Consider the following 27,868-nt stretch of genomic DNA (forward strand, 5'->3'; position numbering starts at 1 on the left):
TGTCATGTTTCCTAAAAACAGTTTACAGCAAACAAAGCTGCATTTACAAGGAAATGTATCCATCTATGTGTAGCATCTTGCTGTGTGAACAGTCTGCACTTCATTCACGTAAAGACATAATAAACGAGTCATACCTCTGACAAATAAAATGCTACCGTAGTAAAACTTTTTGTTGGAGTTTAACAGTGAAAAGAAACTCAGAGTAAGAAAATGTTTCAGTTCATCTGCAGGAACCTGACCATGGAGGCTGAAATGTAAGGATAGATTTACTTACACACACACACATATATAAACATGTAGAAGTCTTTCATTTTTATCATAGGTACTCTTTAACTGTGAGTGACGGAATCTAAAAACACAGATCCAGAAAATCACATTGTGTGATTTTGAAGTAATTAATTAGCATTTTATTGCGTGACATAAGCATTTGATCACCTACCAACCAGTAAGAACCCCGGCTCTCACAGGCCTGTTAGTTCTTCTTTAAGACGCCACCCTGTTCTGCACTCATTACCTGCATTAACTGAACCTGTCTGAACTCACCTGTATAACAGACACCTCCGTCACTCACAGTTGAAAAGTACCTAGGATGATAATTAAAAATTTCTACATGCTTTGCAAGCAGGAAAACCTGCAAAATATGCAGTGTGTCAAATACTTGTTTTCCCCACTGTGTATATATGTGTGTGTGTGTGTGTGTGTATATGCCACCTCCTACTGCCAGCCAGGGAATCAACTCCTATACATCCCATCTCACAGGTCTGAACGTCCACCAGCTTAAATCCAAATGAAACCAGTTTCTGTACTCATTTCAGTCATTGTAATTTTATGGCCAAACAATATGTATAAATATTTAAATCCACTAACAAGATCCACAGACACCCAAAGTCAATAGACCAACAAAATGATAGAAAATGTGTTTGGAAGTGTGTAATAAAACAAAAAAAGAACAGTAACATTTTTTAACACCACCAAATACTTGTTTTATGACCATTAAACAGCATATTTAATGACATTTGGTAAAAAACTAAGCACACATAGTCATGGATAAACAACCATTTAATCATAATTAGGACTGAAGCACATGATTTCTCTCTTCATTGTAACAAAGCAGCCAAAGATGCTTCATAAAATGGTCTGAGGCAGTAAAATCTGACCATACTGGGTGAATGAATGTTCATGAGGTGGTTTCTCCCTCCTTCACAGCTGAGAGGGCCGACGTGACCACAGCAGCATTCACACAGACACCACATGAATAAATCCAATATCTGATGTCATGCTCCAAAACCAGTCCTAATGGGCAGCATCTAACACTCGGTCACAAAAAAGTTCCTGAACTGTCAACTGGTTTTGTGAATCTTAGGAATATATTTTTAAACTCAGAAACGTTATCATAAAACCCCAATTATGTAGTTTAATCAACTAAACTACATGAGGTGTGATCAAACTGACCCCAAACTGTTTATATGTAGCTGTGGGACCCACCAGACAGGTGTTCTGGGACACTGTGACCTTCGTTGTTGAAGAGCTGAGGTCGCAGATGTGAGGCAGTGGTGAGAAAAGAGGAAGAGGACCTTGAAGAACCGTTTCCAAGAAGCAAATTTAACCCATCATGACCCAGCTGCTTCTCGGAAAAGGCTGCGCTCAGGACCGACTGTGGACTCCATTAAAACTAAACACAGCAGCTAGTTGGTGTTAAGAAGCTCACACAGGTTTCTGTGGTGGTCCAGGAGGTCCACAAGAGCTGCTCAGCGTGTTTAACTCAGCTGTTTGTGTCGCTGCTCTCTGCTGGTTCTGTCTTCTTGGGCTTCACCACCTGAAACACAAGTCAGGGCAATAGATTTTATTACTGTTATCATCAAACTGAAAAAACTCAAAACGAATGCAGCTCCTTTCACACGTAAAAATATACTGAAATTAAAGGAGGAACGTTTCAGTAAAAGTTAGAGATATGTTACCTTTTCCACACAATAAGTAAACACCGGTAAAACCAGACTGACCTTTTTCTTACTGAATGGAGGATCTTTCCAAAGAGTCTCCATAGCAACGCGGCCCTGCTGCGTCCAGATGAGCACCTGGTCTCGACTCACCTGGGGCAGATAAAAAATAACATTCATAAAATGAGTCAACTAATTTACTAATGATAGCAGGTTATCCTCAGATTAATTATATGATCTCTAGAAGTTTGTTTAAGAAGATAAAAACTACTAATAATTTGAATTTAGTTAAATAAAGTTTCACATCGTCAGCGTATTATTTTACAGAATATAAAATAAGAATAACCTGCTCTCTGCCCTGTTTGGGCCTCTCTGTGTGTTTAAAGCTCCAGTCTGACGGTGGCCGGTTCTGTCTCACACCACGTGTTCAATGGAAACACTGAGAATGAAATTAACTGAACCCAAGTGGAAAATAGAAACACAATTCACAGCTCGAGCTTCCTGCTCGGAAGCACAACCCTTTCCTGAAAGGAAACGAGTCAAGGATCAGACCTCCAGCACCGATAACCGCTGTCTGGAAAGTTTGGGTCCAATTTAATATGAGGTCAGGGAGGCGGTTTTCTCCATGGTTTCCAGGAAACAAATAGTCACAATAATCAAAATTGAAATAACGCCAGGAGAAAAACCAGCTGCTTCCTGAGTTAAACATCACAGAAAATCTATTCCCAGTCATCTCCATCATCCCTCCCACTGAGAGGCAAATCCTGCATGGTGATTAAAACATTAACCAACCGGAAGCAGCTACGGAAATGTTCCTGAATAAAATGATAAATTTAGACCCATCAGTCAGAATTTATGTTCTGTAACTTCAAAATCAGATTAAAAATGTTTCTACTCAGACCAGGACCAGTCTGGCTCATACTGGTCCAGGTCAGAACCAGAGATAAACTTTAGTACTAATTAAAAAGGCTGAGAGTCAGCTTTACGAAAATTCACCTTTAAAATAATTTTAAACTGGAAACAAATTCCCTTAAATTTTCCAGAACACAACCTGCTGGAGTTTAATCCTCCAAGAGGAAATGTGTGTTAAACAAACACAGAGAAGACTAAAAATCAGACTAAAAATCAGACTAAAAATCAGACTAAACATCAGACTAAAAATCAGACTAAAAATCAGACTAAAAATCAGACTAAACATCAGACTAAAAATCAGACTAAACATCAGACTAAACATCAGACTAAAAATCAGACTAAACATCAGACTAAAAATCAGACTAAACATCAGACTAAACATCAGACTAAACATCAGACTAAACATCAGACTAAAAATCAGACTAAAAATCAGACTAAAAATCAGACTAAAAATCAGACTAAAAATCAGACTAAAAATCAGACTAAACACCAGACTAAAAATCAGACTAAAAATCAGACTAAAAATCAGACTAAAAATCAGACTAAACATCAGACTAAACATCAGACTAAAAATCAGACTAAAAATCAGACTAAAAATCAGACTAAAAATCAGACTAAACATCAGACTAAAAATCAGACTAAAAATCAGACTAAACATCAGACTAAAAATCAGACTAAAAATCAGACTAAACATCAGACTAAAAATCAGACTAAAAATCAGACTAAAAATCAGACTAAACATCAGACTAAAAATCAGACTAAAAATCAGACTAAAAATCAGACTAAACATCAGACTAAAAATCAGACTAAAAATCAGACTAAACATCAGACTAAAAATCAGACTAAAAATCAGACTAAAAATCAGACTAAACATCAGACTAAAAATCAGACTAAAAATCAGACTAAAAATCAGACTAAAAATCAGACTAAAAATCAGACTAAACATCAGACTAAAAATCAGACTAAACATCAGACTAAACATCAGACTAAAAATCAGACTAAAAATCAGACTAAACATCAGACTAAAAATCAGACTAAAAATCAGACTAAAAATCAGACTAAACATCAGACTAAAAATCAGACTAAACATCAGACTAAACATCAGACTAAACATCAGACTAAAAATCAGACTAAAAATCAGACTAAACATCAGACTAAAAATCAGACTAAAAATCAGACTAAAAATCAGACTAAAAATCAGACTAAACATCAGACTAAAAATCAGACTAAAAATCAGACTAAACATCAGACTAAAATCAGACTAAAAATCAGACTAAAAATCAGACTAAAAATCAGACTAAAAATCAGACTAAACATCAGACTAAAAATCAGACTAAAAATCAGACTAAAAATCAGACTAAACATCAGACTAAAAATCAGACTAAACATCAGACTAAACATCAGACTAAAAATCAGACTAAAAATCAGACTAAAAATCAGACTAAACATCAGACTAAAAATCAGACTAAAAATCAGACTAAACATCAGACTAAAATCAGACTAAAAATCAGACTAAACATCAGACTAAAAATCAGACTAAAAATCAGACTAAAAATCAGACTAAACATCAGACTAAAAATCAGACTAAAAATCAGACTAAAAATCAGACTAAACATCAGACTAAAAATCAGACTAAAAATCAGACTAAACATCAGACTAAAAATCAGACTAAAAATCAGACTAAAAATCAGACTAAAAATCAGACTAAAAATCAGACTAAACATCAGACTAAAAATCAGACTAAAAATCAGACTAAAAATCAGACTAAACATCAGACTAAAAATCAGACTAAAAATCAGACTAAAAATCAGACTAAAAATCAGACTAAAAATCAGACTAAACATCAGACTAAAAATCAGACTAAAAATCAGACTAAAATCAGACTAAAAATCAGACTAAACATCAGACTAAAAATCAGACTAAAAATCAGACTAAAAATCAGACTAAAAATCAGACTAAAAATCAGACTAAAAATCAGACTAAAAATCAGACTAAAAATCAGACTAAAAATCAGACTAAACATCAGACTAAAAATCAGACTAAACACCAGACTAAAAATCAGACTAAAAATCAGACTAAAAATTAGACTAAAAATCAGACTAAACACCAGACTAAAAATCAGACTAAAAATCAGACTAAACACCAGACTAAAAATCAGACTAAAAATCAGACTAAACATCAGACTAAAAATCAGACTAAAAATCAGACTAAAAATCAGACTAAACACCAGACTAAAAATCAGACTAAAAATCAGACTAAAAATCAGACTAAAAATCAGACTAAACACCAGACTAAAAATCAGACTAAAAATCAGACTAAACACCAGACTAAAAATCAGACTAAAAATCAGACTAAACATCAGACTAAAAATCAGACTAAAAATCAGACTAAAAATCAGACTAAAAATCAGACTAAAAATCAGACTAAAAATCAGACTAAAAATCAGACTAAACACCAGACTAAAAATCAGACTAAAAATCAGACTAAACACCAGACTAAAAATCAGACTAAAAATCAGACTAAAAATCAGACTAAAAATCAGACTAAAAATCAGACTAAAAATCAGACTAAACATCAGACTAAAAATCAGACTAAAAATCAGACTAAAAATCAGACTAAAAATCAGACTAAAAATCAGACTAAACATCAGACTAAAAATCAGACTAAACACCAGACTAAAAATCAGACTAAAAATCAGACTAAAAATCAGACTAAAAATCAGACTAAAAATCAGACTAAACACCAGACTAAAAATCAGACTAAAAATCAGACTAAAAATCAGACTAAAAATCAGACTAAAAATCAGACTAAACATCAGACTAAAAATCAGACTAAACACCAGACTAAAAATCAGACTAAAAATCAGACTAAAAATCAGACTAAAAATCAGACTAAAAATCAGACTAAAAATCAGACTAAACACCAGACTAAAAATCAGACTAAAAATCAGACTAAAAATCAGACTAAAAATCAGACTAAAAATCAGACTAAAAATCAGACTAAACACCAGACTAAAAATCAGACTAAAAATCAGACTAAAAATCAGACTAAAAATCAGACTAAACATCAGACTAAAAATCAGACTAAACACCAGACTAAAAATCAGACTAAAAATCAGACTAAAAATCAGACTAAAAATCAGACTAAAAATCAGACTAAAAATCAGACTAAACATCAGACTAAAAATCAGACTAAACACCAGACTAAAAATCAGACTAAAAATCAGACTAAACATCAGACTAAAAATCAGACTAAAAATCAGACTAAACACCAGACTAAAAATCAGACTAAAAATCAGACTAAAAATCAGACTAAAAATCAGACTAAAAATCAGACTAAACATCAGACTAAAAATCAGACTAAAAATCAGACTAAACATCAGACTAAACACCAGACTAAAAATCAGACTAAAAATCAGACTAAAAATCAGACTAAAAATCAGACTAAAAATCAGACTAAAAATCAGACTAAAAATCAGACTAAAAATCAGACTAAACATCAGACTAAAAATCAGACTAAAAATCAGACTAAAAATCAGACTAAAAATCAGACTAAAAATCAGACTAAACATCAGACTAAACACCAGACTAAAAATCAGACTAAAAATCAGACTAAAAATCAGACTAAAAATCAGACAAATGTGGTCGGAAAGTAAAAAGATGTCAACAGTTAGAAATCAACGGAAATTAGCGTTAACAAAGTTGGAGCTGGTCAGATATGAGTTTTAAACAACATCCAATAATTATTTAAAAACCTAAATCTGAATAAATCTGTTGGCAGCAACATTAAACTGGTCTGAAACCAGTCCAGAGCAAAGCAATGAACCAGTATCTGGACCTAAGCTACACATAAAGCCTTAACTCACAGAGCTTCTGTGGAAAGTTCTGCTCTCAAACGCTGTTAGAAGATGAGAAATAAACCCATTGCATGTTAGAACATCCTGACCAAGTCTAGCTCAATGATCTCCTTGTTCCCCCTCATAAACCAGTACATGCTGCCCAGTCCTGGGCTGGTGCACCTCCTACACACCTTCAGCACGGTGGCAGCCTGCCGGGGGTAAAACATGGAGGCCGTCAGGGCCATGAGGCCCACAGGAAACACCGAGCGCTTCATCCTGGAGCCTGGATGGGAAAAATCAAACATCTTCTATCAGTGATGCACCAGGCTTAGAATGAACAGGTTTGGCTTCATATCTGCAACATCTGGTTTGATCACATCTATGAGGACACCGACACCACCTTTGGCCAAATAAAGTCCCAGGAAGCCGGAGAATCCAACCACCCCCACGCTGGGATAGAGGTCCGGAGGAGGGTCGCTGAGGAACCGGTACATTTCTGAGGGAACCAGGAACAACGGAAACGTTTTAACTCCATAAACAGTAACAACTGGGGCTGAACGGACGGTTCTGAAGGAAGCTAAAGGTTCATTTCATTATTTACCAACATATTTGACTTTAGTATAAAATCTGAGATTTTTAACAGATTCACCCTTTAATAAAACTAACAAGCTTGTTTTTGTTGTGGATCATTTTTTATTTTAACATTTATTTTCCCATCTCAATTCAATTTTCATTCTTATGGTAATACATTTATTTTTTATTTTATTAATTGTAGTTTTTTTATATTGTTACATTTTTCATTGTTAAGTTTTAGCTCATTCTTTTGTTAGATTTCAGGTTTTTTTCAGTTTGTTTTATTTCAGTTGAACTTAGTTTTTATGATTTTTAAAAATTATTTAACTTCATTTTTACTTCACTGAAACTAATTTTGGTGCTTAAAAAAAAAAAAACAGATCCCAAAAATGATTCTGATGAAATATTCATCATTTTATTCCGTTTAAAAGAGAAAAAGCTGAAAAAGATGTTGGATTCTGTACAAACACAGATTGTTTTCAGACATAATAAACAAGAAATCAATATTTCAGAAGAGAAATATGACAACGATAAATGGATAAATATATTGACGGAAAATAAGATGGTTGACATTCAGCAGTTTGTAGCGGCCGTGTTCTTCCTGTCTAATAAACAGGGCAGACTGCGTTTGCTCACCGGAGATGGTCGATACTGATCCGTTTATGGTCGGCTCCACCGTCCTGTAGACCAGCTGTGGTCCAGAGATGATCAGAGAGAGGGAGAGAAAGAAAGACATTTAAGGGTTATTAGAAGGTATAAAACTGAAAACATATTTCCCTCCTTTTTCTGTTTTTGCCTTTTTATCAAACTTAAATATTTCTGATCATCAAATACATTTTATTTGTCAGACGAAGAAAACCTGAAGAAATTCAGAGTGTTTAAATGATGATTTAATCCATTAAGGTATGAAGCTGTCCAAGCCAACCTGGCTATGTGTGAATAAATGACTGACCCCTGGGGTTAAATCACGGGTTAACTGTGATTAAACACACGTTTAGCTTCTGGTTGATTAGCCAAAGCCAGACCAATTACTGTCTGACCAGGAGAATCAACAAATCATTTAAACAGAACCTGTCTGACAACACAAAGTAGGCTAAAGTAGTCCCACACATAATTGGCAAACAAAACAAAAACTCACTGACAAGTATTAGTCTGGAAAGGGTTAAAGGGCATTTCTAAGGCTTTGGGTCTCTAGGGAACCCCAGTCAGAACCATTATCCTCAGATGGAGAAGACATGGAGCAGTGGAGAACCTTTCCAGGAGTGGCTGACCTACCAAAATTACTCCAAGAGCTCATCAACGACTCATCCAGGAGGTCACAAAGGAAACCAGAACAACATCTAAAGCTCTGAAGGCTTCACTGTCTCAGCTAAGGTCAGAGGTCATGGCTTAACAGTAAGAAAGAGAGACTTGAAAAAAATGTCACCTTAAACAGGTGGCTTATGCTGGATAACCCACCAATGTGGCTGAATTTAAACAATTCTGCAAAGAAGAGTGGGTCAAAATTCCTCCACTGTGATGTTAAAGACTCACTGTTGCCCGGCGGCTCTTGCTGCCAGCGGGGAAACAACGAGGTATTATGTTTAGGGGGTAATTACTTTTTCACACAGAACCAGGCTGGTTTGGATAGTTTTCTTTCCTCAATAAATGAAAGGATCATTTGAAAACAGCATTTTTCATTCACTCGGGTTATTTTTGTCTGACATTAAATTTAGTTTGATCTGAAATATCAAAAGACAAATAAAGCAAAAACAGAATAAACCTGCAAGGAGGCAAAAACAGTTCACAGCCTTGTGTCTGACTGTTAAGGAGGGAATAGTTGGCAATAAGTATCAGTTTCTCATCTCAACAATCAATTATTGGTTATAAATATGATTTATTACGGTTAGTCTGCCAATAATTTGTAACTATGACAGAAAAGTATGTTTTTCTACAGCTACAATAGTTTGATAATAACTCACCTCAGCTTTCTCCACTGCAGCCTGGACATTGTTCTACAAAGACAAAAGAAACAACAGTTATATGATGTATTAACTGCTAATTATCAATCAAATATATCAGAAAGTAAAACTGCATGTTTGGAAAATTGCAGCTGAGTTAATCTGGGTTTATGATGACATTCAGCATGTGAGCATAAACCAGAATAAACCAGATTTCCTCATGTAGACTTCTGCCTTAAAATAGACGAGTGCTTCCTGAGAACGAGGACAGCAGGAGGCCTGTTAGATCCTGCAGGATCTCCAAGGGTAAAAATACTTCTCCCCAAACAACACAAACAGAACAGAGCAGAAGTATGTACACCACTCAACATTTTTCACATTACAAAAACAAACTTCTGCCTATTTTTATGGGATTCTGTGGTGCACACAAAGCAGTGAATGACTGTTAAGTGGAAGGAAAATCCCAGCAGCTTTCCTGTCGCTGCTGAAGAAAAACATCCCCACAGCATGATGCTGCCACCACCATGTTTCACCATGAGGATGGTGAGTTCAGAATGATGGGTCAGTGTCACACAGTGTTTGCATGTTGACCAAAAATTACATTTTGGTCTCAGAAGGACCAGAGCAGCTTCTTAGATTTGTAGATTGCTTGACCAACAATGTCCTGTTGGACGGATCCTCCTGAGATCTGGATCTCTGCAGCTTCTCTAATAAATGCTCTCCTTACCCAGCCTGTCAGTTTAGGTGGACCTCAATGTCTTGGTAGGTCAGCAGTTGGTCCATCCTCACTCCATGTTCAGATGATGGGTCTGACAGAGCTCGGTTCAAAGCTTGGGATATTGCTTTAGGATCCAACCCTGCTGTAAACCTCTAGACATCTTTCTCCCTGACCGGTCTGCTGAACCTGACTGGTTCCACTGGATTTTATTGGATTACAAAAGCAGCCACACATCTTTGATTTTATTTTCTAGTAAATGTTGAAAACAATAAAACATTTTCCTTCCACTTCCCAATTTTGCACTATTTCCTGTTGGTTGATCACATTAAATCCTGGTAAAACACATCAAAGTTTGTGTTTGAAAAATATGGGAAAATGTAAGAGGCATGAACGTAAATCCTTTCCAACCCAGAAACAGATTCATTTGGAGTTCAGTTAAACCCACCTGACACAGGTCAGTGTACGGCTCGGCCCATTTCCTCAGCGATGCGACGCTCTGCTCCAGCTGCCCCACCTCTGGCTTCACCTCCACAGGCTTCGATTCAGGTCTGGTGTACAGAGACGGCAACTGGAACAACCAGCAGTGACGTCCGTTTAGAAACTGAACTTCCTCAGCGTGTTTGTTCAGATCCTTCTTCCAAAAATATTCACTTTGAAAGTTCTAATAGCAATCCTATCTGTAGGTTCCACAAATCACAAACATAATGCTGAACCTGGCCTCCAGCTTCTGCAGTTAGGACACCTGAATTTGCAGTTGACTTGAGTGGTTTTTTTTACTGTGTGCATTCAGTGAGAAAATGTGACCAATCAAAACGCAAAGAATATAATTTAACTACGAATTAACGTAACAACTAATGCATTTAGTTAACATTATTTTTTTGCCATTTAAAAACTTTAAAAACATGAATACAGGTTTTTTTTCCCCATACTTATCCAGGCCTGAAAATAGTCAAAGATAATGACATGCTTCTCAGAACTGGGTCAGAACCCTGGAAGAATCCTGTTGCGTCCGCCGGCTTCCCCGGGCAAGCAACACACACACTCAGTTATTCAGGTGAGGAAAAAGAAGTTGTGATTCTTAAGAACAGCCCATCTTCTTCCATCACTCTGTGGTCCAGTTCTGATGCTCAGGTGGAAGTGGACACGGGTCAAAACAGGCACTGACTGTTCAGCGGCTCCATACGCAACAAATTCTGACACCTCTCTATCAGAACCGGCTTTAACTTCCAAACTGCTCCTCACATGCCTCAGTCAGTGTGCCCCGACTGTCTGGTCGGTTCCGAACTGTTCCTTTCTTGGACCACTGCAGACCAGGAGCACACCACCAGAGCTGCAGGTTTGGAGATGCTCTGACCCAGACCTGCTTCATAATATAACTTCACATTTACATTGAATCCAGCTGGTGTCAAAGACTGTGGAGCTGGACGTCACATCATGATCCTTTCTTTAAGGCAAACAGAACCACACCCAGGCAGGGCTACCTTGATAGGAGTTTTCTGTCTAATGGTTACTTTGTTTGTCTAGAACAAATATGGGGTTCTAAAAAAATCAAAACAACAGAGAAACAGTTTATTGGAAGCGACGGGTACAATAATCCAAACCCAGTTTTTAATAACATCACCTCATTGATGCTCAGAGCAGCCTGCGGGCTCTTCTTCTTCCCCTCGCTCGCTGAGCCGCTCATCAGGACTGTTAACCCAGGAGCCGCGGCGCACAGCGACACCTGGCGGAAAACAGCGACATGACAGTAACACGCAGAGATGAGTCCGAACAATCCGTCATATGTTTCAAATTCATAATTCAAACAGAAAACAAAACGACAAGAACATGAGGAGAATTTAAATGTCAAACACAAATCATTTATGTCGGCCTGTTTAGACGGAAGAGTTAGCGAAAGTAGCTAGCAACATGCTAAAGTCAGACGCTAAATAAATTAGCAACATAATCTACGGAGATCTTCTTTAGACTCTCGTATTACGATACAAAACTGACTACGAAACATAGAACCATTTAGGCAACAAAACACATATATAACAATGTTCAGTAAGGTTACCAGTTTGACGGAAGACATTTTCATTCAGATGACTTTTGCTTTACTACGGCAAGCAGGAGAGGACAGATTTGCGCATGCGCGTTGATGGAAAATATACTCGATTCATAAACTGGTTTACTGTTATGAACTATTGAAATTTGCAAAAGTAAAAAAAAAAAGTTAATTCCTCATGATTAAAACATTGTCATTAGCTGCGGTCCTCGTAAAACCCTTTTTTTTTTTTTTTTAATTTATTGAGAGGTTTGCTATACTGTCTCGTTATTAAGTGTAGGTATGAAATAATACATATTTAAAGTGCAAAAAGCCATTCCAGCCTGCATGATTTAGGATACACACTATATCCGAAGGGGTGTGTAAAAGATCAACAGGTAGAGGAAACTATCACCTTGTTTTAGCAATGGATATCTTCAAAAGAAAAGTATGCAGTTACCACCTTGAATGAAAATGTCCTCACATAATGGAAACTGATGCAGAGAAATTTTCTGGATCATCAAGAACTTAAAGAACCGAGAGGTTCAGCTCCTGTGAACAAGTCTTCTGGATGTCCACGAGAGTCCATCAAGCTCCAGGACTGCCTCTATTGAAAAGGGCACCACAAAGGCACGATGCCACCAGTGCAGGGCTTGCACAACAGTGGCAGCAGGTAGACATAAGTCCATCTGAAGCTACTTCTTTCCAAGGTAAACAAATATCAAACTGAAATTCTGCAGCGAGTATAAAGATGGGCAGCAGAAGACTGGCGCAAAGTTCTCTAGATTCTAAAGCTACGAGTCCTGTATGGTGCCAACAGAGAAGCTACTGATACAGTACATATGTGGGGTTCCCACCAATTCTGCACATTATCATGAATAAAGAGTGGGGCTTTGGCACTGTGGTTTAGAGCCTGGGTCATTGGTTTAATTAAAAACCTGCGTACTTTAAACAAGGAAATAGGATTTTAAAAAAACTAGGATAAAACATGGTGGTCTACAGTTTAAAAGGATTTTTAAATAAACTGGAAAAGTCTACTGTATATAAAAACATTCGTAAAGCTAGAACAGCATAAAACTCATTAAAAGAGAACATGAGCAATCATCCCAATTTTCCTTTAGTTCGGTAGCCAAACTTTAGAGTCATAGCTCTGTTGATCCGTCCGTTCCCTCAGCAGTGACGACTTCATGGGATTCTTTATAAATAAAACTTCTATTAAAAAATAAAATCCAAAATGTGACTATTAGATTTTCAGTAAGTGTAGTAAGTTCAGCTTTCTGAATTTTTAAAGATTTGATCTTCATCTAAACCTTAAACTTGAATCCTAGACCCAATCCCAACCAAATTTCTTCCATTTAACAGGAATGTAAACGATAAAGTGCTGAAGGAACAAAGCCCATTTATCGGTGGCAAAGCTTTCAGCCATGACTCTAGTTCACATCTGGAGACATGAACAAAGTAAAGAGTTTGTTGCACAATAATCTGAATTACTTAGACATCCTTGAAAATCAAACTCAAATCTGAGGACTTTAAATGAAAAAGTAAAAAACAATCATTTGTTTTCTATTTTAACATACAAAATGAGAAAAACTTTGTTTTATAATTTAAAACTGACACTAACTGCATTGATGGGTCAAGACATTTGAAGGTTAGTGTATATTTAAAGTCACAAGTATCCTCATTAGGTAAATAGTAAAGATCACTCAAAAATTAACCCAAAATTAATAGTAAGAGAATAGAGACAGGCAGCTGAAGGTTGACCAGTATGAACATTTATTTCTGGAAAGGAGTTACAAATCATTTCCAAAGAGATTCTACTCAGAGTAAGATATGTTATTCAGATTTATCTTTCTTTTTCTCCGATACAGTCAAATAAGCAAGGTAAGTTTCTTTTTTTAATCATCCTCTATTCTGTTTTCCTACTGACAGACTGGAGACTGGTGGACTAAAGGATGCTGTGCTATGACTGCGTGTACCTCAGATAGGGACAGTTGTACTTCATTGATTACAAGTTTCTTCTTCAAAACAGCAATATCGGAGAAGAGCGACAGGCAAACGGCGACATAGTTCATGTGATGTTTATTAAAATCAGCTGAATGTGAGCAGAGGAAATGTATAGGGATGAAATGCTCAGGCTTGTTTTCATAAAAATAAATGCACCATAGAAATAATTTGAAATGTTCCGAACCAGAGAATGCTTGCTTCCAATTTCCTTATATATTTTAACTCACATCAAGACAGACTTGAGCAAATAAAGTATGATTTGAAATGTCTGCATTTATGCATTTCCATTTTGCTGACTTTACTGACCCCTCAAAAAAAACAAAAAAAAAACTGGATCCACTTGTAAGTCAAGCACTGCTGCTGCAGGGATGGAGACAAACGGCAAAGGACAGAAGACAAAGTAAGAAAATATTTGAAAAAAAACTGGGCTGTCAATGAAATTCGCATAATAAACATTCCTAATACTGTTACTGCATAGCTCAGTGAAAAGCACTACCTCATAAAATAAATAAATACGCGGCAGACGAGACTGCATCGTTATTTGCTCTAGCCCTTTTCACAGTTAGCTCAAAATAACATTAAAGAAAGCTGGTCATCAAACAGCTACGTGGCCTGTTGGATCAAGGTTATGGGGCTGCTGGAAGGTGCAAGCTTTATTTTAAGACAGCCGCGGGTTTAAAACCGCTGCAGGTTGCTTCTACCTGTCTAAAATTAAATCAGCACTCAGTCAGTAGAAACCTACAGAATCTGTTCAAACAAAGGCTGGTAATTATTTAGCAGAGGTAAATTACCAATGGACCTCAAACAAGAACACTTTGTAGAAACAAGTTGAAATAAGCAATTAAAATAATTGCAAGACTTGCAAAACAAACCCTTCAGTGTTATCCTTCAACTAAACTACAGCCAAACCTAGTTTTTTCTTCATAAACTGATGTTTTGGTTGTTTTCACTTGTCTATTTTGGTACAAATGAGAGCAGCTGTATCCAAAATGCTAACAAGATAACTAAAATTTATGATGAAAGATGATAAACTAATCGCCAGCTAAAAGTGGTTTTATTTCAAATAAATGAGAGAAGCTAATATCAAGCTAGCTAGTTTTGGTTAGCCAAGGCTGAAGCTAATTTTAATAAGTGATTTTTACTAAAATCAGAAAATGTCATTTTATTATTTCACAAAATATTAAAGTTAATCACAGCAACAACAATTAATAATGGTGAAGTATTAAAACTTGTTTACTTATTTGATTGTTTATTAACTTTTAAATGCTTTCTTTTTGTTAAAGGATAAACTTCAAACAATTACCATTTCATATTTCATAAAGTGTATTTTATCAACACGATCTATTTTAGTATTAAACAACTGGATAAGTTATGGTTTTCATGCTGAATCAAGTAAAAGGTAGCTGCTGACAGGTTCAGTCAGTCCAAGCTAAAGCTAATTTTAGCATTTTATGCTGCCATTATCTGTAACTACGTGAAAATTATCTTGTTTTGCAATTTCACATAATTATGCAAGAACAGTTGAAATGGGTATTGCTGGCTAAGAAATAATACGAATCTCATGCAAACATTTCTAACCAAGGCCAATTTCATCTGAATTATTTTGGCAGTGATGCAATACTGGTATTTAACTACACTTACACTTAACCTTTTTTGAAAAATATAAACACATAATATTATATTTTGAGAACAAACGGTGGAGAAATAAAATTTGTAGGCCAAATCAAGTGAAAGGTAGCTCTGGCTAGCCTAAAATATAGCCAGCTTTACCATAAGATATCATTATATTATTAAATCAGCATTTTTAAGTCATCCTGTGCAATAGCATAAGAAGCTAGATAAAATCTGTTACATTTTGTATGCCAAATCAAGTGGAAGCTAACTTGGCATAAGCTAAAGCTAGGTTTATCCACTGATTATCTGCCTTTATTTATACCTTCACTGAATGAAAATGATCTAGGTTTTTCTTACACACAATTGCAGCAGTTGGAAAGCAGTTGAAGCAGTTTATAGCGAAAAAGAAATTAAAAAACGTTTATCACAGGCTAACTTTTGTACTCACACCATCTTTTTTGTGTTCTCATGTAATATTGTTATTCAACTGTATTCAGTTTTCAAATTTATAGTATATTTATTTTAAGTTGTAAATAATGAACACACAATCTCTGACAAAAAACAACTAAACTAGACAAGTTTGTTAAAGCTAGCTGCTAAGATAGTTGCAGCGACCATAAGCTAAAGCTAACTTTAGCATTTTGTGTGCTTCTATTTATTATCCATAATTGAAAATTAAGCTGAATTTGTTTTTCAATTATTTGACATAATTAAACAAGACATCAGGTAAAATTGTTACATTTATGTCAAATCAAGTGAAATCTAACTGCTAAATTAGCTGCAGTTAGCATAAACCAAAGCTAACTTTACCTACTGATTTTGTTGTTTTCTGGAACTTACATATTTTAGTCATTAATACTAGGGTCAATAAAATTGTTTTAGTAACCTGTAGACATTTTGGTTTTTCTGTAATTAATTTTGCTAAGCAAACATGAAACAAGTTAACCAAGTGAGATCAGCTGATGTTTTTTAGCAGACTGCAGGCAATATCTTAGCATTGAGTCATCACCAGTTCAGTTTCTGTTACAAAACACCATCAAAATGTATCTAGCAGCAAAATTATATGGACATCTATCTAGCATTATAATAATGGTGTGAGAATAGATTATGTGTGGGAATGACAGATACTTTAGGTTTAAAGGATGGGTCGGAAAAAACCGAAGACCTTTAAAATGTTCTAGTACAGAAAAATCCCAATTGCTGGTGTGTCACCATTTCTAGCTCCAGATTAAAACATAACTTTATTTTCCACTAATAGTCAGGTGGAAAATAAATCTTCAAATTCTGCAGAAAGAAAATGTTCTTGAATGAGGTCTAGATTTATTAAAATGCCCAAAACCCATCATTTTATTTTAAACTGGGTACATTTTACTTCATTTCCACCCATCAGGAAGTAATTTCAGATGCAGTGAAACTCCTCCAGCGATACAGTGTAGGTTACACTTTTTATACTCACATTAAGAACCGATAAAGTGCAGGGAATGTAAACAAAACCAAAGGTACAGCAGCGCAGCTCCTTAACCTCATCATAGACAGGAGTATCAGTAAATCAAGTATGATCAAGTCATGTATGATGTACCGTGTAATGGTTCCCTCATAAATACACACATTTACTTTCAAGCCGTTTCACAGAAGGCAGCAGGGGAGCGTAGAAAGACACGGTGATGCAGTGTTAGATGAACACAGTAAGGTGGATATCTGAAATCAAAGAGAAGAACTGGGATTGAAAGCTGGAACGCACTGGAAGCAAAAACGAAACCGTATGAGTTGATAATGTGCGAGTTTAAAGCTGGTGGCAGGATTTGATGCATCTGCTGTATGTCTTCCATGGTTTCCTACTGACTGTACTTTATATTTGGAGACAGATTATACAATCAACTACACTACAGAATATAGTGTTATTTTTGTTGTATATCTGATTAATTTAGCTATTAGGTATTTTGCAGGGATTTAAAATAGTGGTAATATTTCTGCTAACCTATTTTAAAAAAATCTTCATGTACGAGCCTCTGGAAGCGAGCGGAGAAACCCATCCCGAGTGGGATTCGTTAAACACATTTCTGTGATTTGTGAATTTGCTGCCGAAGCTGGACTCAGCCGCTTCCAGTGCGTTTCTGCAGCAAGCCTGACCAGGTGGTCTAAATATAACAGGTGAGTATAGACACAGTCCAAACATGAACCAGCAGAATTAAATCTTTTTTTTGTTTTCGCCCTGACATCATTTTTTCTTTAATTTTCTGAGAAAGGTAATTCTGAAAATGTGGGCGCTGACTGGTTACATGAGATGCCTCATCAAGCCACAAGTCGGCCACCTTCATCGATAAGAAAGAGCGACTCTATGGCCCCAGCCACCTATTCCTCACCTTACGGTAAGTGCTGGTCTCTAGTTTAAAAGATCAGGGGTCGCCCACCTGGAAACACCTGATTTCCCCAGCAGGACACCTCAGTCCTTGAACAGTCTGTCTGTATAAAACGAACCGTGGCGAGAAGCAGACCTCAGCTGCAGCGTCTGACGTGCTCCAGCACATACTCTGGGAAGTGCAGGCTGCACACCTGCAGACCGTCCAGTTTGCAAGGCATCCTGGGATACTCGTCCTCCTTCCACTTGTTCTCGTCGGGGTCGAAGGTGAGGATGGAGTCACTGTAGTGGCCGTTGTAGCACAGACCGCCCAGCACCATGATCTGCCTGTCCAACACTGCCACCCCGTGGCCGCTGCGCCCGATGGGCATGGAGGCAAGGATGGTCCACTCGTCCGTCTCCGGGTCGTACACCTCAGTGGACGGGCAGCCCTGCGACTCGAAGGACGCCCGCAGGATCACACACACCCCTCCGAACACGTACAGCTTCCCGTTGTGGGAGATCATCTTGTGGAAGCAGCGCGCGTAGTTCATTTTGGATTTGTTCTCCCAGCAGCTGGCATGGGTGCCCGGCAGCAGCGGGCCACGTGCTGTGCGTGTCCTGTGAGAGTCCGAGCCGCCTGAACCACCACCACCACCACCCCCTCCTCCTCCGCCGCCGCCGCCGCCTCCACCTCCACCTCCGCCTGCCTCCCGACCCGGATCGAACACACACACCTGCTTGGAGGTGGAGGAGGACGTGATCCCACCTGTGATGTACAGTTTGCCGTTTAGGACGGTCCCCTCATGGCCGTACTTGTTTACAGGATACGGATCCACAAACTCCCAGCGGTCCTCTGTGATGTCGTAGCGTTCTGTGGAGTAGAACGTCTCGTCTCGGGTGCGGCCTGCCACTGCGTAAATGAACTTCCCGATGACTCCGACAGCGAACTCTGACCTACAAGACAAGCAGCATAAAAAGTTATTTAACAGAACAAAAAATATTAGTGCCACGGCGAGAATCATTGCTTTACGTTAAACCTGTTGGTCTGCATCAGCTTGAACATCTACAGACTGAATTTTTTGCCCATTTCTCTTCACAAAATCACAGGATTTTTCTGATCACAGGATCAGTCAGATTAAATGGAGAACCTCTGTCAAAATCAGTTTTTTAGTCAAGATCATTGACTAAAAACCTTAGTCAAGGTGAATTGTCTGTGCTTTTAGAGCAAAGGTCAAAAGTTCAAAGAACTTCAGACTTGTCTGACCTGGGAACAGACATGTCCGCCATGCGAAGCCACGAGTTCTGCCGAGGGTCGTAGCGATAAACTTTGGAGGAGGCGTGAAACTCCCCGTCAGGCCCCAGCTCCTCGCCGCCCAGCAGGAAGGCAAAGTTATTGACGATGGCCAAGCAGTCCGGTCTGAGCGGCACCTGAGGACCCTCCAGTTCCCACCACACCTAAAATACAGAATCAACAGTTACTGGCACCAAGCTAACAGGGCTGTCTCTATGGACCAAACTAGCCCCTTTTCCACTGGCTCTGTTTAGCCCGGCTCCGCTCCGCTCCACTCGGCTCGGCTCGCTTTGTGAGTGTTTCCATTATTGTTTTTTCTGTACCGGTATTTACCGTTTTGGTCCCTGCTCCTGAGCAGATCCGACCAGGGCCGAGTCGGGACTCGTGACGTGAACAGATTGCTGTTCACTCATTAGCCATGGGACCAGGAGAAATAAGGTTTTTTGCTGAAGTTGTGGAGCGAAAACTTCATAAAATTCATGAGCGACTACAATATTAGGGTCCAAAATAGCCAGAGCGGGTCAAACCGAAATATAATTTGACCATTTACAGATCATAAACCAGCCTGAGGGCTGAAAGAAAAGAAGAAGGACACATCAGGTTTTTGAATTACACACAGGTAGGGGGGCGCAGTATTTAATAACATCCTATCAGCTGTTCGGTCCTTCAGCAAACCAGCATCTGAAGGAGGAGGGAGCAGGCAGAGAGCAGCTGCCTGTAATCAGACTGCCTTCATCAGATCAAACTGGAGGACGATCCCGGCAAATCCACGAAGCACGAATGACTAAAACTAACTTCACTGCGTTCAAAAGTCCGCGGTTTGCACTTTAAAGTCCTGGTCCTCGTTATTGACATGGCTGAGACAAAAACTTCCTCACGAAGCCCAAAATGTAACTTCTTCAGGGAAACTTTGGAGCTTCACCATCCAGACAGCAGCGTCTCTCCTCTCGGCTCCTCCTGGCACCTCCCCCTCACGTCAGAACCTCTGAGCCTTATTTTAGAAGTTCTGGCTGGGCTGTGGTCCAGATCATTTTACCAGTGGATCATTTTAGATAAATAAGACAAAGAAACATAAATAAGACATTCTTGCATGTACAGTAATGCAAACATTAGTATTAATTTATTTATGTTTTTATTTTCTATTTATTATTTTTAATCATCAAGCACAGCGACTACACTGACGCCTGGAGGCGGGGCTTCAGCCGCCAGTAGGTCTGTGGAAACACAACCAGTACCGGGTGGAGCCGAGCCGAGCCGAGCCGAGCCACTCCAACTAAAATGAGCCAGTGGGAAAAGAGCTGATTCACTCTATTGTTGTGTCTGACAATTAAAAGTCGGGGGAACTAACGATCAGAACTATGGTAAAGAATTAGAAGAATCCAAAGGAAAGACGGTGGGATCAGCCACCTTCGGACGCTGCAGCAGCAGGATCTTGCTGTTCACCATGCTGTGGCCGATCATCCCCCTGAAGACGGCGGTCTGCGGGCGGACAGAGCGAATCCGGTTGGATCGCGTCTCCATCAGAGGCTGCTGGTTGACATCATGGAAATAGCTGAGGGCCTGATCCACCTCCTGCCTCAGTTGTCTGGAGTAACGGTAGAACTCTGATGTTTTCACCTGAGGAGACACAATGAGAGGACCCTTAGCCTCAACATGAGTTCCTTACTTGTAGCGCGAGTTACTCTGCAGCAACTTTCTCATAAACAATCTGAATACTTTGTTGACCAGTAGATCACCAACTCCTACAGCTAAAACTAAAGAGATAGAACAGCGAACATCCCCACTTGAACATAAGCTGACGAGTTCCTGTTGTGTCGGCCAGAACGTTGCTCTCACCTTCTCAAAGATGTCTGCAGGAGTCATGAGACAGAACCGGATGGACTGCACGATGGTGTCCGTATGCCTCCAGCGCCGCCGGTCGTGTCTCAGCCACCCCTGGACAGCCTCGTACAGCTCGATTTCTGGGTAGCGACTCAGAGCATCGCTGTTCAGGTAGGCCTGGTTCCAAAGACAGGACAATGTGATTTCTTCATGTTCCCCCTCTAACACCTTATAGAAGCATTAACCTTTGAACTGTTTTATGTGACAGATCAAGCAGTGCATAACTTTGAACTGGAACAAACAGGATAGATCCTTGCTAGCTCCATACAGTTTCCCATTTACTCTGACCAGCTTCCAGCTCCCAGCTGAAGAAAAGGATCCCCACAGCATGATGCTACCACCACTATGTATCATGGTGGGGAAGAAATTTAGCTTCTATGTAAGAGAACCAAGAAGGCAGACATAGTTTAAAGCTTCCCACAAGCCATGTGGGAGACACAGATATGTGGAAGAAGGTGCTCTGGTCAGGTGAGACCAAAATTGACCATTCTGGCCTATGAGCAAAACACTGTATCTAAAGAAAGACCAACGCTGCATCATCACACAGGAAAACATGGTAGTGGCAGTATTATGCTATGGGGATGCTTTTCTTAAGCAGGGACAGGGAAGCTGGTCAGAATTGATGGAAGAAGACAGATGGAGCTAAATCCAGGACAATCCTGGAAGGAAAAGAGAGTTTCACCTTCCAGCAGGACGTCCCTAAACATACAGCCACACTAGGATGGTTTAGATCAAAGCATAGTCATGTGTTAAAACAGCCTAGTCAAGGTTCACATCTAAATCCAACTGGGGATCTGTGGCAAGACGAAGAATGGGAAAAAATGTCCGTCTCTAGATGTGCAAAGGTAGAATATTTCCTTTGGACAGCTAAATAGAAACGCATGCCGTTTAAGATTAAAATAATACCTTCACAATCATGCTTTACTATGTGTTGATCTAAAATCCCAGTAAAATCCATGAGAAAATTAAGGTTTTATATGTGATGAAGAAAAAAGCTTCATCCAAACCAAATCAATCAGAGATGGAGGGTTACACATCGAGAACATGGATGTTTAGCATCTTCTGTCAAACCTGGAGTCTCTCCAGGCTGAGGTAGGACAGGAAGTCGGACCGGCTCATCAGAGGGACAAAGTTTTCGAGGAGGAAGTTGTCAAGCTGCTCCTGGACGCCCTCCACGCCGACGCTGAAGTCCTCCAGGAGGCGCATGACCTCGGCACAGTTCTCCAGACAGATCTTAGCCAACAGGAAGGAGCAGCAGAACTCCACTGCCTCCGTCAGCTGGACATACATGGCCGCCTGCAGGGACAGGACAAGTTTTTAATTCTGTCAGGACCGAGTTAAACTTTCACCTTTACACGGCTCACCAGAGCGGCACTGATTACCTGCAGGATCTCCTGCACGGTGGGCATACTGAGCTCCAGAGAACCGTAATACATGAATCTGAGAATGTGGCCGAAGCCAGCAGCTGTCAGCCCTTTCATGTGGATCTTATCCTGGTCCCGCTCCCTCATGTCAGCTGTGAACATGACCCGGAAGTAGTCGCTCTGGGTGGCCAGCAGCGCCTTGTGGGCCTGTGGGAGGAGTCAACACACCTTATTTAACCTGCTTTGTGGTCGAGGGAAACATACTTGGTCTGACACGATCCATATTCCAAATGTTAAAATAAATACATTTCAATTCAACATCACTGCCTTCAGAAAATATGACCTTAAAAACAACAGAAGAAGAAATTCTTCCTCTTGTTCATCTGTTTTAACAGGAACATGTGCCAGAACCCACACCGTCATCTCACTCCAAGCTGCACTCAAAAGATGCAACATTTGTTTACAGTAATTAATGCCAACCGTGTGAATTGTGCTTACTGCTAACAGACGATGCTTAAATCAGCTTAAGATGACAACCTCCTAATCATTTAGTTTTAGTTTTTAAAAATATCAGTAAAAACCAGCTTTACAGCAGATCTTTCTCTTGCACACATATAATAATACTTTAAAAGCTGTTAATTATAGTTGGTAAGGAAAAAAAATTGAACTGATCAGTGCGTCTCTGATATTCATCTGAACGGACGAACAAAGAGATTTTACCAGATGTTTCCCAAACCGTCAATAAATGCAGCATTAAGGTACCTGGAAGTGGTGTTCCTCTATCATCAGCGTGACATCCAGCAGCAGACGCTCCTCGTACAGCGCACGGAAACCCGATGACACGCTCCCATCGTGCACCTGGGACAGGTATACCTCCACATCTCCCCCCGACATAACACACCTGGGGGTGTGAGGGAAAACGGAGCATCAGTGAGTCAGAGTGGAAAATAAACTCAAACGAAACATATATATTCTCTCTAAATGAAAGGCTGTGCTTGTGTGAGCGCTGCAGCAGCTGGAGGGACATTAGAGAAGGTGGTCAGCACTTCAGCTGCTGCATCCTGACTGTCCATCTGAAGTGCAGAGAGACGGGTGAAACACCCTGCTGCACTGCAACAGTCAGAGGGAGAACCTCCAGCACATCGCTTCGTCCTGCGTGGAAATCTGCAGCCGTGCTCACACAGTAACCTAACAGTAAACACATGGAAACATCCACAAACACACACTCACCTCTGATTGGCCACGGGCATGTCAGAGGGGGTTGTCCGAGCCAATCAGAGGACAGTGCCCCTTGTGTCCAGTAGATGCTAACAAACTCCCTTTTCTGAGCGTCAATCACCTGAACGACAGAGCCAAAACAGCGTTAAAGCAGGTTTACTGAGCCACAGCACGGCTGAACACGTGAACACACACGTGTTCTATGCGCACACGTGATCGGCCGCTCTGTTGATGACAACAGGTTCAAAAGGTGGAAACAAATTCACCGGATATTTACCGGCTCAGAGTGAAAACAGTGTTGGGATGCAGCAGTTAGTTCCTGCCATAAATTAAAGATGAATCCGGATAAATATTACATTTTAGCAAAAAAAGAAATTCAAATAGACAAAATAAAAATTAGGAGTAAATGAAAATCCTCATGTAGTAAAATAACGGTCATTTAAGAAGAAAAACGGTGTGCTTTCAACACACCGTGGATTCTTTACACAGGAAAAAATGATAAAATGACAGAGGACCTGAACGGAGCCGTTACCATGACAACTGTTGTTATTTTTGTTCAATTTGATTATTGTTTAATTATTATTTTTTTACCAATAATGAATCCATCCATCTAACTAGGGCTGTAACTAACAATTATTTTGCTAATTAATTAATCTGGCGACAATTTTTTCGATTAATAATCAGATAGCAAACGGTGCTTAATAGGAGATTTTCTTACAGAATCTGAAGCAGGTGAAGCTAAAGCCGGGCCACTTGAGTTCTGGATAGAGCATATTTACGGACAAAGAAGGTTCTTCATCTTAAATGCTAAATGTATATATTTGTTGTACAAATTTATTCTAATTACAGCTCTGAGCGGGTTGTTCTTCCAGCAAATGGCATGTTTCAGATTCTGTATACTCCAGTTAACAAGTACTCGATTACTAAATTAGTTGACGAATATTTTAATATCTGATTAATTGTTTCAGCCCTATATCTATCCAGCTGGTAACTGAAAAATAGTTGGTCTTCCTTAGCCACAAGATTACAGTTAGTTAAGGTGTACCACAGGGCTCAGTTCTTGGGCCAGATCCCTTTACTTTGGGTTTTTATTTTACAGAATTTTAAATAAAATTTGATCATTATGTTGATGATATTCAGCTATATTTATTAGACAGGCACAGAGACATCGGCTGATTCTCTGCTTTCTATGGGACAAAAATGCCATCCGTCCATCCTATAAAGGGGAGGGAAAACAGTGTTTATAGTAGGAGGTGTCTGGTTAAAACTGGAGCAATTTAGTTTAGACATCAATGTTTATTGTGTCATTAATTATTGAGAAGATCAACGAGCAACAGAGAAAAAAAGTTCCCAGCAGTCAACTGCTGGTAAAAGAGGAGGCCACAATGCAACATACTGAGCTCAGGAATTTTAAGGACTAAAAGGTTTAAAACTGTTTTATTCCAACTATTTTGATGTGTTTCTGTCGACCATGTGGCCATTTTAGTGGGTCTGTCTGCTAACATTCTGTTTAAATGTTTACTCTGAATCCCAGCAGCCCTGTGAGTACAGTAACCTGCCTGGAGCACATGTTGCAGAGTCTGCAGCTAAGCTGTGGAGTCAATAGGAAACAGAGGTAGAGCGTAGTACATCGGAACTTTCATTTCTTTGGATTTTTCTTCCAAGTGGTCCGACTGTTTTCAGCCGTTAAGAGCAATGGTTCCCCGTGCTTTCTAACGCTTTACTTTGGCTTCTGGCTACAAACGCAAGTCAAGAGTAGGTAAAACCTTCTATCTACGTCTGCATTATAAGATCCCACTCATTTGACTATTTACACAATAAAATATCAGCTGAATGTGGTTTCTATGAGATGGAAATCACAAAATTTTACTTAAAAAAACAGCACTTTACAAACGAGTTTTTTTTCCACATCCCAAAACAAAGAAAACAGCAAGAAATCTGACAAGTGACAAAGAGAAACTGACCCCTTTGGTATTTAGAGTCTTACCTTTTGGAGCCCGGGCGAATGATCACAGGCTGTGACGGCTGAGCGCTAAGGGCCCGCTCGCATTTCCTGTGTTTATGTTTCCCCGGTTCTGACAGAAGGGCACAGAAACAGGTGGATCAGTCCAAGACGATGCAGTCATTTCTAAACAACTGATACCATCTGGTCAGCTTGTTTTGAAGCAGAATAAGCCGACTTGTATTAAATTAATTTTTGTACGCGAGTGGTTTAGACAGTAAAACAAATTGCTTCATGGTGATGAGCTGTATGACGTCTACAGGCCTGAAAAAAATATCACAATTGACTCAATTTATGCAATATTTGCAGTTACTGCTCTGATTGTGTTTTCTCCCCATTTGTTTTTTATTCCTTATAGAAAGTCTTCCAGGCTCAGTTTCTCTGTGTTTGGCTTTGTGTCTGTCCTGAGCAGAACTAGGGATAAACCGTTTGTTGCCATTAAATCTGTGCATTATGTTTTTATTTTCTATAGAAAGTACTCCTAGCTCAGTGTTACTGTGTCTCTGAAACTGACATTCTGCTGCTAAAAAAAATCTGTTTTCATCTTTCCTTTAGAAAGAATTCCCATCTTAGTGCTTCTGTGATTATCAGTGTTTTCTGAATGGAGCTACTGCTGCCACAACCTTTGTTTACTCTTTACATTCCCATAGAAGGTACTCCTGCCCCAGTCCTTTTGTGTTCAGCTGTGTTGGAGCTACTGCTCTTATAAACTTTGTGTACTCTTAGCTGGTTTGTAAAACAGGAAAAGGTTGTTTCTTTCTCTTTAAAAAGTACCCCTGGCTCATCTGTGTCTCTTTGGAGTTGTCTCAAGCCCCAGCAGATGGCTGCTCATATGGCCAATTCTGCTGAAGGTTTTCCCAGTTAAAAAGGAAATGTTTCCTTTCCACTGTCGTCACATGTTTGCTCAGGGACAGACCTTGATGCAAAGTTGATGAATCAGTTCACTCAGCTGCACTTTCTTAGAACCATTTTTAACTGTCATAAAATGATCAACACAAATTGATTGAATTGTATCATAATTATTTTCTGTATAACTGGAAATGACTTTCTGTCGAGTAAAGAGAGTTTAGGATAGTGTGCTACTTGGCCCAATATAAATAAACTGAATTAAGCTAAAGTTTTTATCCTCTATGGATAAAGAGACTTCCTGGTCAGAAAGGTGCATTTCTTTACCAGAGAACAAATGTAACCCGGGTTTGAGAGGAAATGACCCGGATTGACCCTGACTGAAAACAACAGGTGTACAACACCTGAGACTGTAGCTGGCAATCAGCAGAGATTAATTACAGAGAGCAGGCTAACACCTGCCGCTCTCACAGTAACACCTGAGCCAGAATGGCGCTGTATAATTGGATGTGTGAGTTACAACAACTGTTTGTTACAAGAAAGCATGGCGGACTGGAGCTAAATGCTAATAAAGAAGCGATTATCGTGATGTTTGACCCCATTCAGACCGATATGAGCAGCTGTGCTTTGGGTTTAACCGACACCCGGTGTGTTTTCCTCCTTAGTTTCATTCCTCCAGTGAGCTGAAGGGTTACTTCATGCTGAGACCAGAGGTCCAAAACAAAGATCCCCACAGCGGCTCGGTTCTCACAGCCGACGACGTTAACTCGTTTTTAGCAGGATGTACCAGAGGAAGACGGTTTAAACCACCTGTCTGAGGCCAGTTTGACTGTCACGGCTCAGTCCAGATCGGTGAAACAGGCTTTAGCTTAGCGGCTAAAATCCAGCCGTCTCACCTCGGCGGTGCGAATCCCCACAACCCCTCTTCGACCAGGCAGCTCTGGCTCCGTCGGACATGAAGTTAGGGGTTCAGCTCCGGGTTCAGGAGAGAGGAGGGCAGCGGCGAACTGCCGGATTCCGACGGTAATCCATTTGACGGACGGAAGGACCCCCTACACGGCTCTAAATTAGACGGCTACAGAACCACGGCAGCCCACAGGATTTACGGACTCCATCTTCTGCAACCGGCGTCATTTCCTTTCTGGGCGGAACTGAATGGCGGTGAGCAGAGCGGCGAAGATTGTGTATTTACGAGGATGCATCACTACAGTTGAAGGGAAAAATTCTTTTCTGGAGTCCCATTACTGTACAGACCCATTCAATAAATTGAAATACTTTTAAAAAGCTCATTTATTTCAGAACTCTGTTCACTAAGTGAAACACATTCATTAGTTACACTCAGACTTTTATTTCTGTTAATTATGAC

General features: G+C 39.4%; 2 protein-coding genes across 3 annotated transcripts; both read right to left on the reverse strand.

The window, feature by feature from the left end:
- Positions 1 to 1,325: 1,325 nt before the first annotated feature.
- On the reverse strand, positions 1,326 to 12,044 carry LOC124858173 (MICOS complex subunit MIC26-like). 2 transcript variants are annotated; one of them, XM_047350091.1, is made up of 9 exons: positions 11,972 to 12,044; positions 11,540 to 11,641; positions 10,364 to 10,486; positions 9,222 to 9,254; positions 7,897 to 7,951; positions 7,088 to 7,183; positions 6,879 to 6,970; positions 2,001 to 2,090; positions 1,326 to 1,816 (listed from the first exon to the last, which is right to left on the reverse strand). In XM_047350091.1, the coding sequence occupies exons 1-9, from the start codon at positions 11,993 to 11,995 to the stop codon at positions 1,763 to 1,765; spliced, it is 669 nt and encodes a 222-aa protein (XP_047206047.1). In that variant the 5' UTR covers positions 11,996 to 12,044; the 3' UTR covers positions 1,326 to 1,762. The 2 variants fall into 2 exon arrangements, with proteins under 2 accessions (XP_047206047.1, XP_047206048.1); XM_047350092.1 differs by lacking the exon at positions 10,364 to 10,486.
- A 1,647-nt stretch (positions 12,045 to 13,691) lies between these two features.
- On the reverse strand, positions 13,692 to 27,788 carry klhl15 (kelch-like family member 15). Its single transcript, XM_047350102.1, has 10 exons — positions 27,399 to 27,788; positions 25,642 to 25,729; positions 23,199 to 23,337; positions 22,455 to 22,643; positions 22,144 to 22,368; positions 21,028 to 21,189; positions 20,599 to 20,808; positions 19,165 to 19,355; positions 18,586 to 18,854; positions 13,692 to 18,537 (listed from the first exon to the last, which is right to left on the reverse strand). The coding sequence occupies exons 1-10, from the start codon at positions 27,457 to 27,459 to the stop codon at positions 18,056 to 18,058; spliced, it is 2,016 nt and encodes a 671-aa protein (XP_047206058.1). The 5' UTR covers positions 27,460 to 27,788; the 3' UTR covers positions 13,692 to 18,055.
- Positions 27,789 to 27,868: the final 80 nt, after the last annotated feature.

The sequence above is a fragment of the Girardinichthys multiradiatus genome, chromosome 21 (assembly GCF_021462225.1).
Source record: "Girardinichthys multiradiatus isolate DD_20200921_A chromosome 21, DD_fGirMul_XY1, whole genome shotgun sequence".
Classification (NCBI taxonomy): Eukaryota; Metazoa; Chordata; class Actinopteri; order Cyprinodontiformes; family Goodeidae; genus Girardinichthys; species Girardinichthys multiradiatus.

What these genes read in the sequence shown, in the direction of transcription:
- klhl15 (XM_047350102.1), bottom strand. Translation starts at nt 27,459, where the DNA reads ATGTCCGACGGAGCCAGAGCTGCCTGGTCGAAGAGGGGTTGTGGGGAT. An exon ending in TCAGCCTGGAGAGACTCCAG is followed by an intron (nt 21,190 to 22,143) that starts GTTTGACAGAAG and finishes CTTTGGAACCAG; the next exon opens with GCCTACCTGAACAGCGATGC. An exon ending in TGCTGCTGCAGCGTCCGAAG is followed by an intron (nt 19,356 to 20,598) that starts GTGGCTGATCCC and finishes TCTGTATTTTAG; the next exon opens with GTGTGGTGGGAACTGGAGGG.
- LOC124858173 (XM_047350091.1), bottom strand. Translation starts at nt 11,995, where the DNA reads ATGAAAATGTCTTCCGTCAAACTG. An exon ending in CTGCTCTGAGCATCAATGAG is followed by an intron (nt 10,487 to 11,539) that starts GTGATGTTATTA and finishes TGGTTGTTCCAG; the next exon opens with TTGCCGTCTCTGTACACCAG. An exon ending in CTCCATTCAGTAAGAAAAAG is followed by an intron (nt 1,817 to 2,000) that starts GTCAGTCTGGTT and finishes CTTGTGTTTCAG; the next exon opens with GTGGTGAAGCCCAAGAAGAC.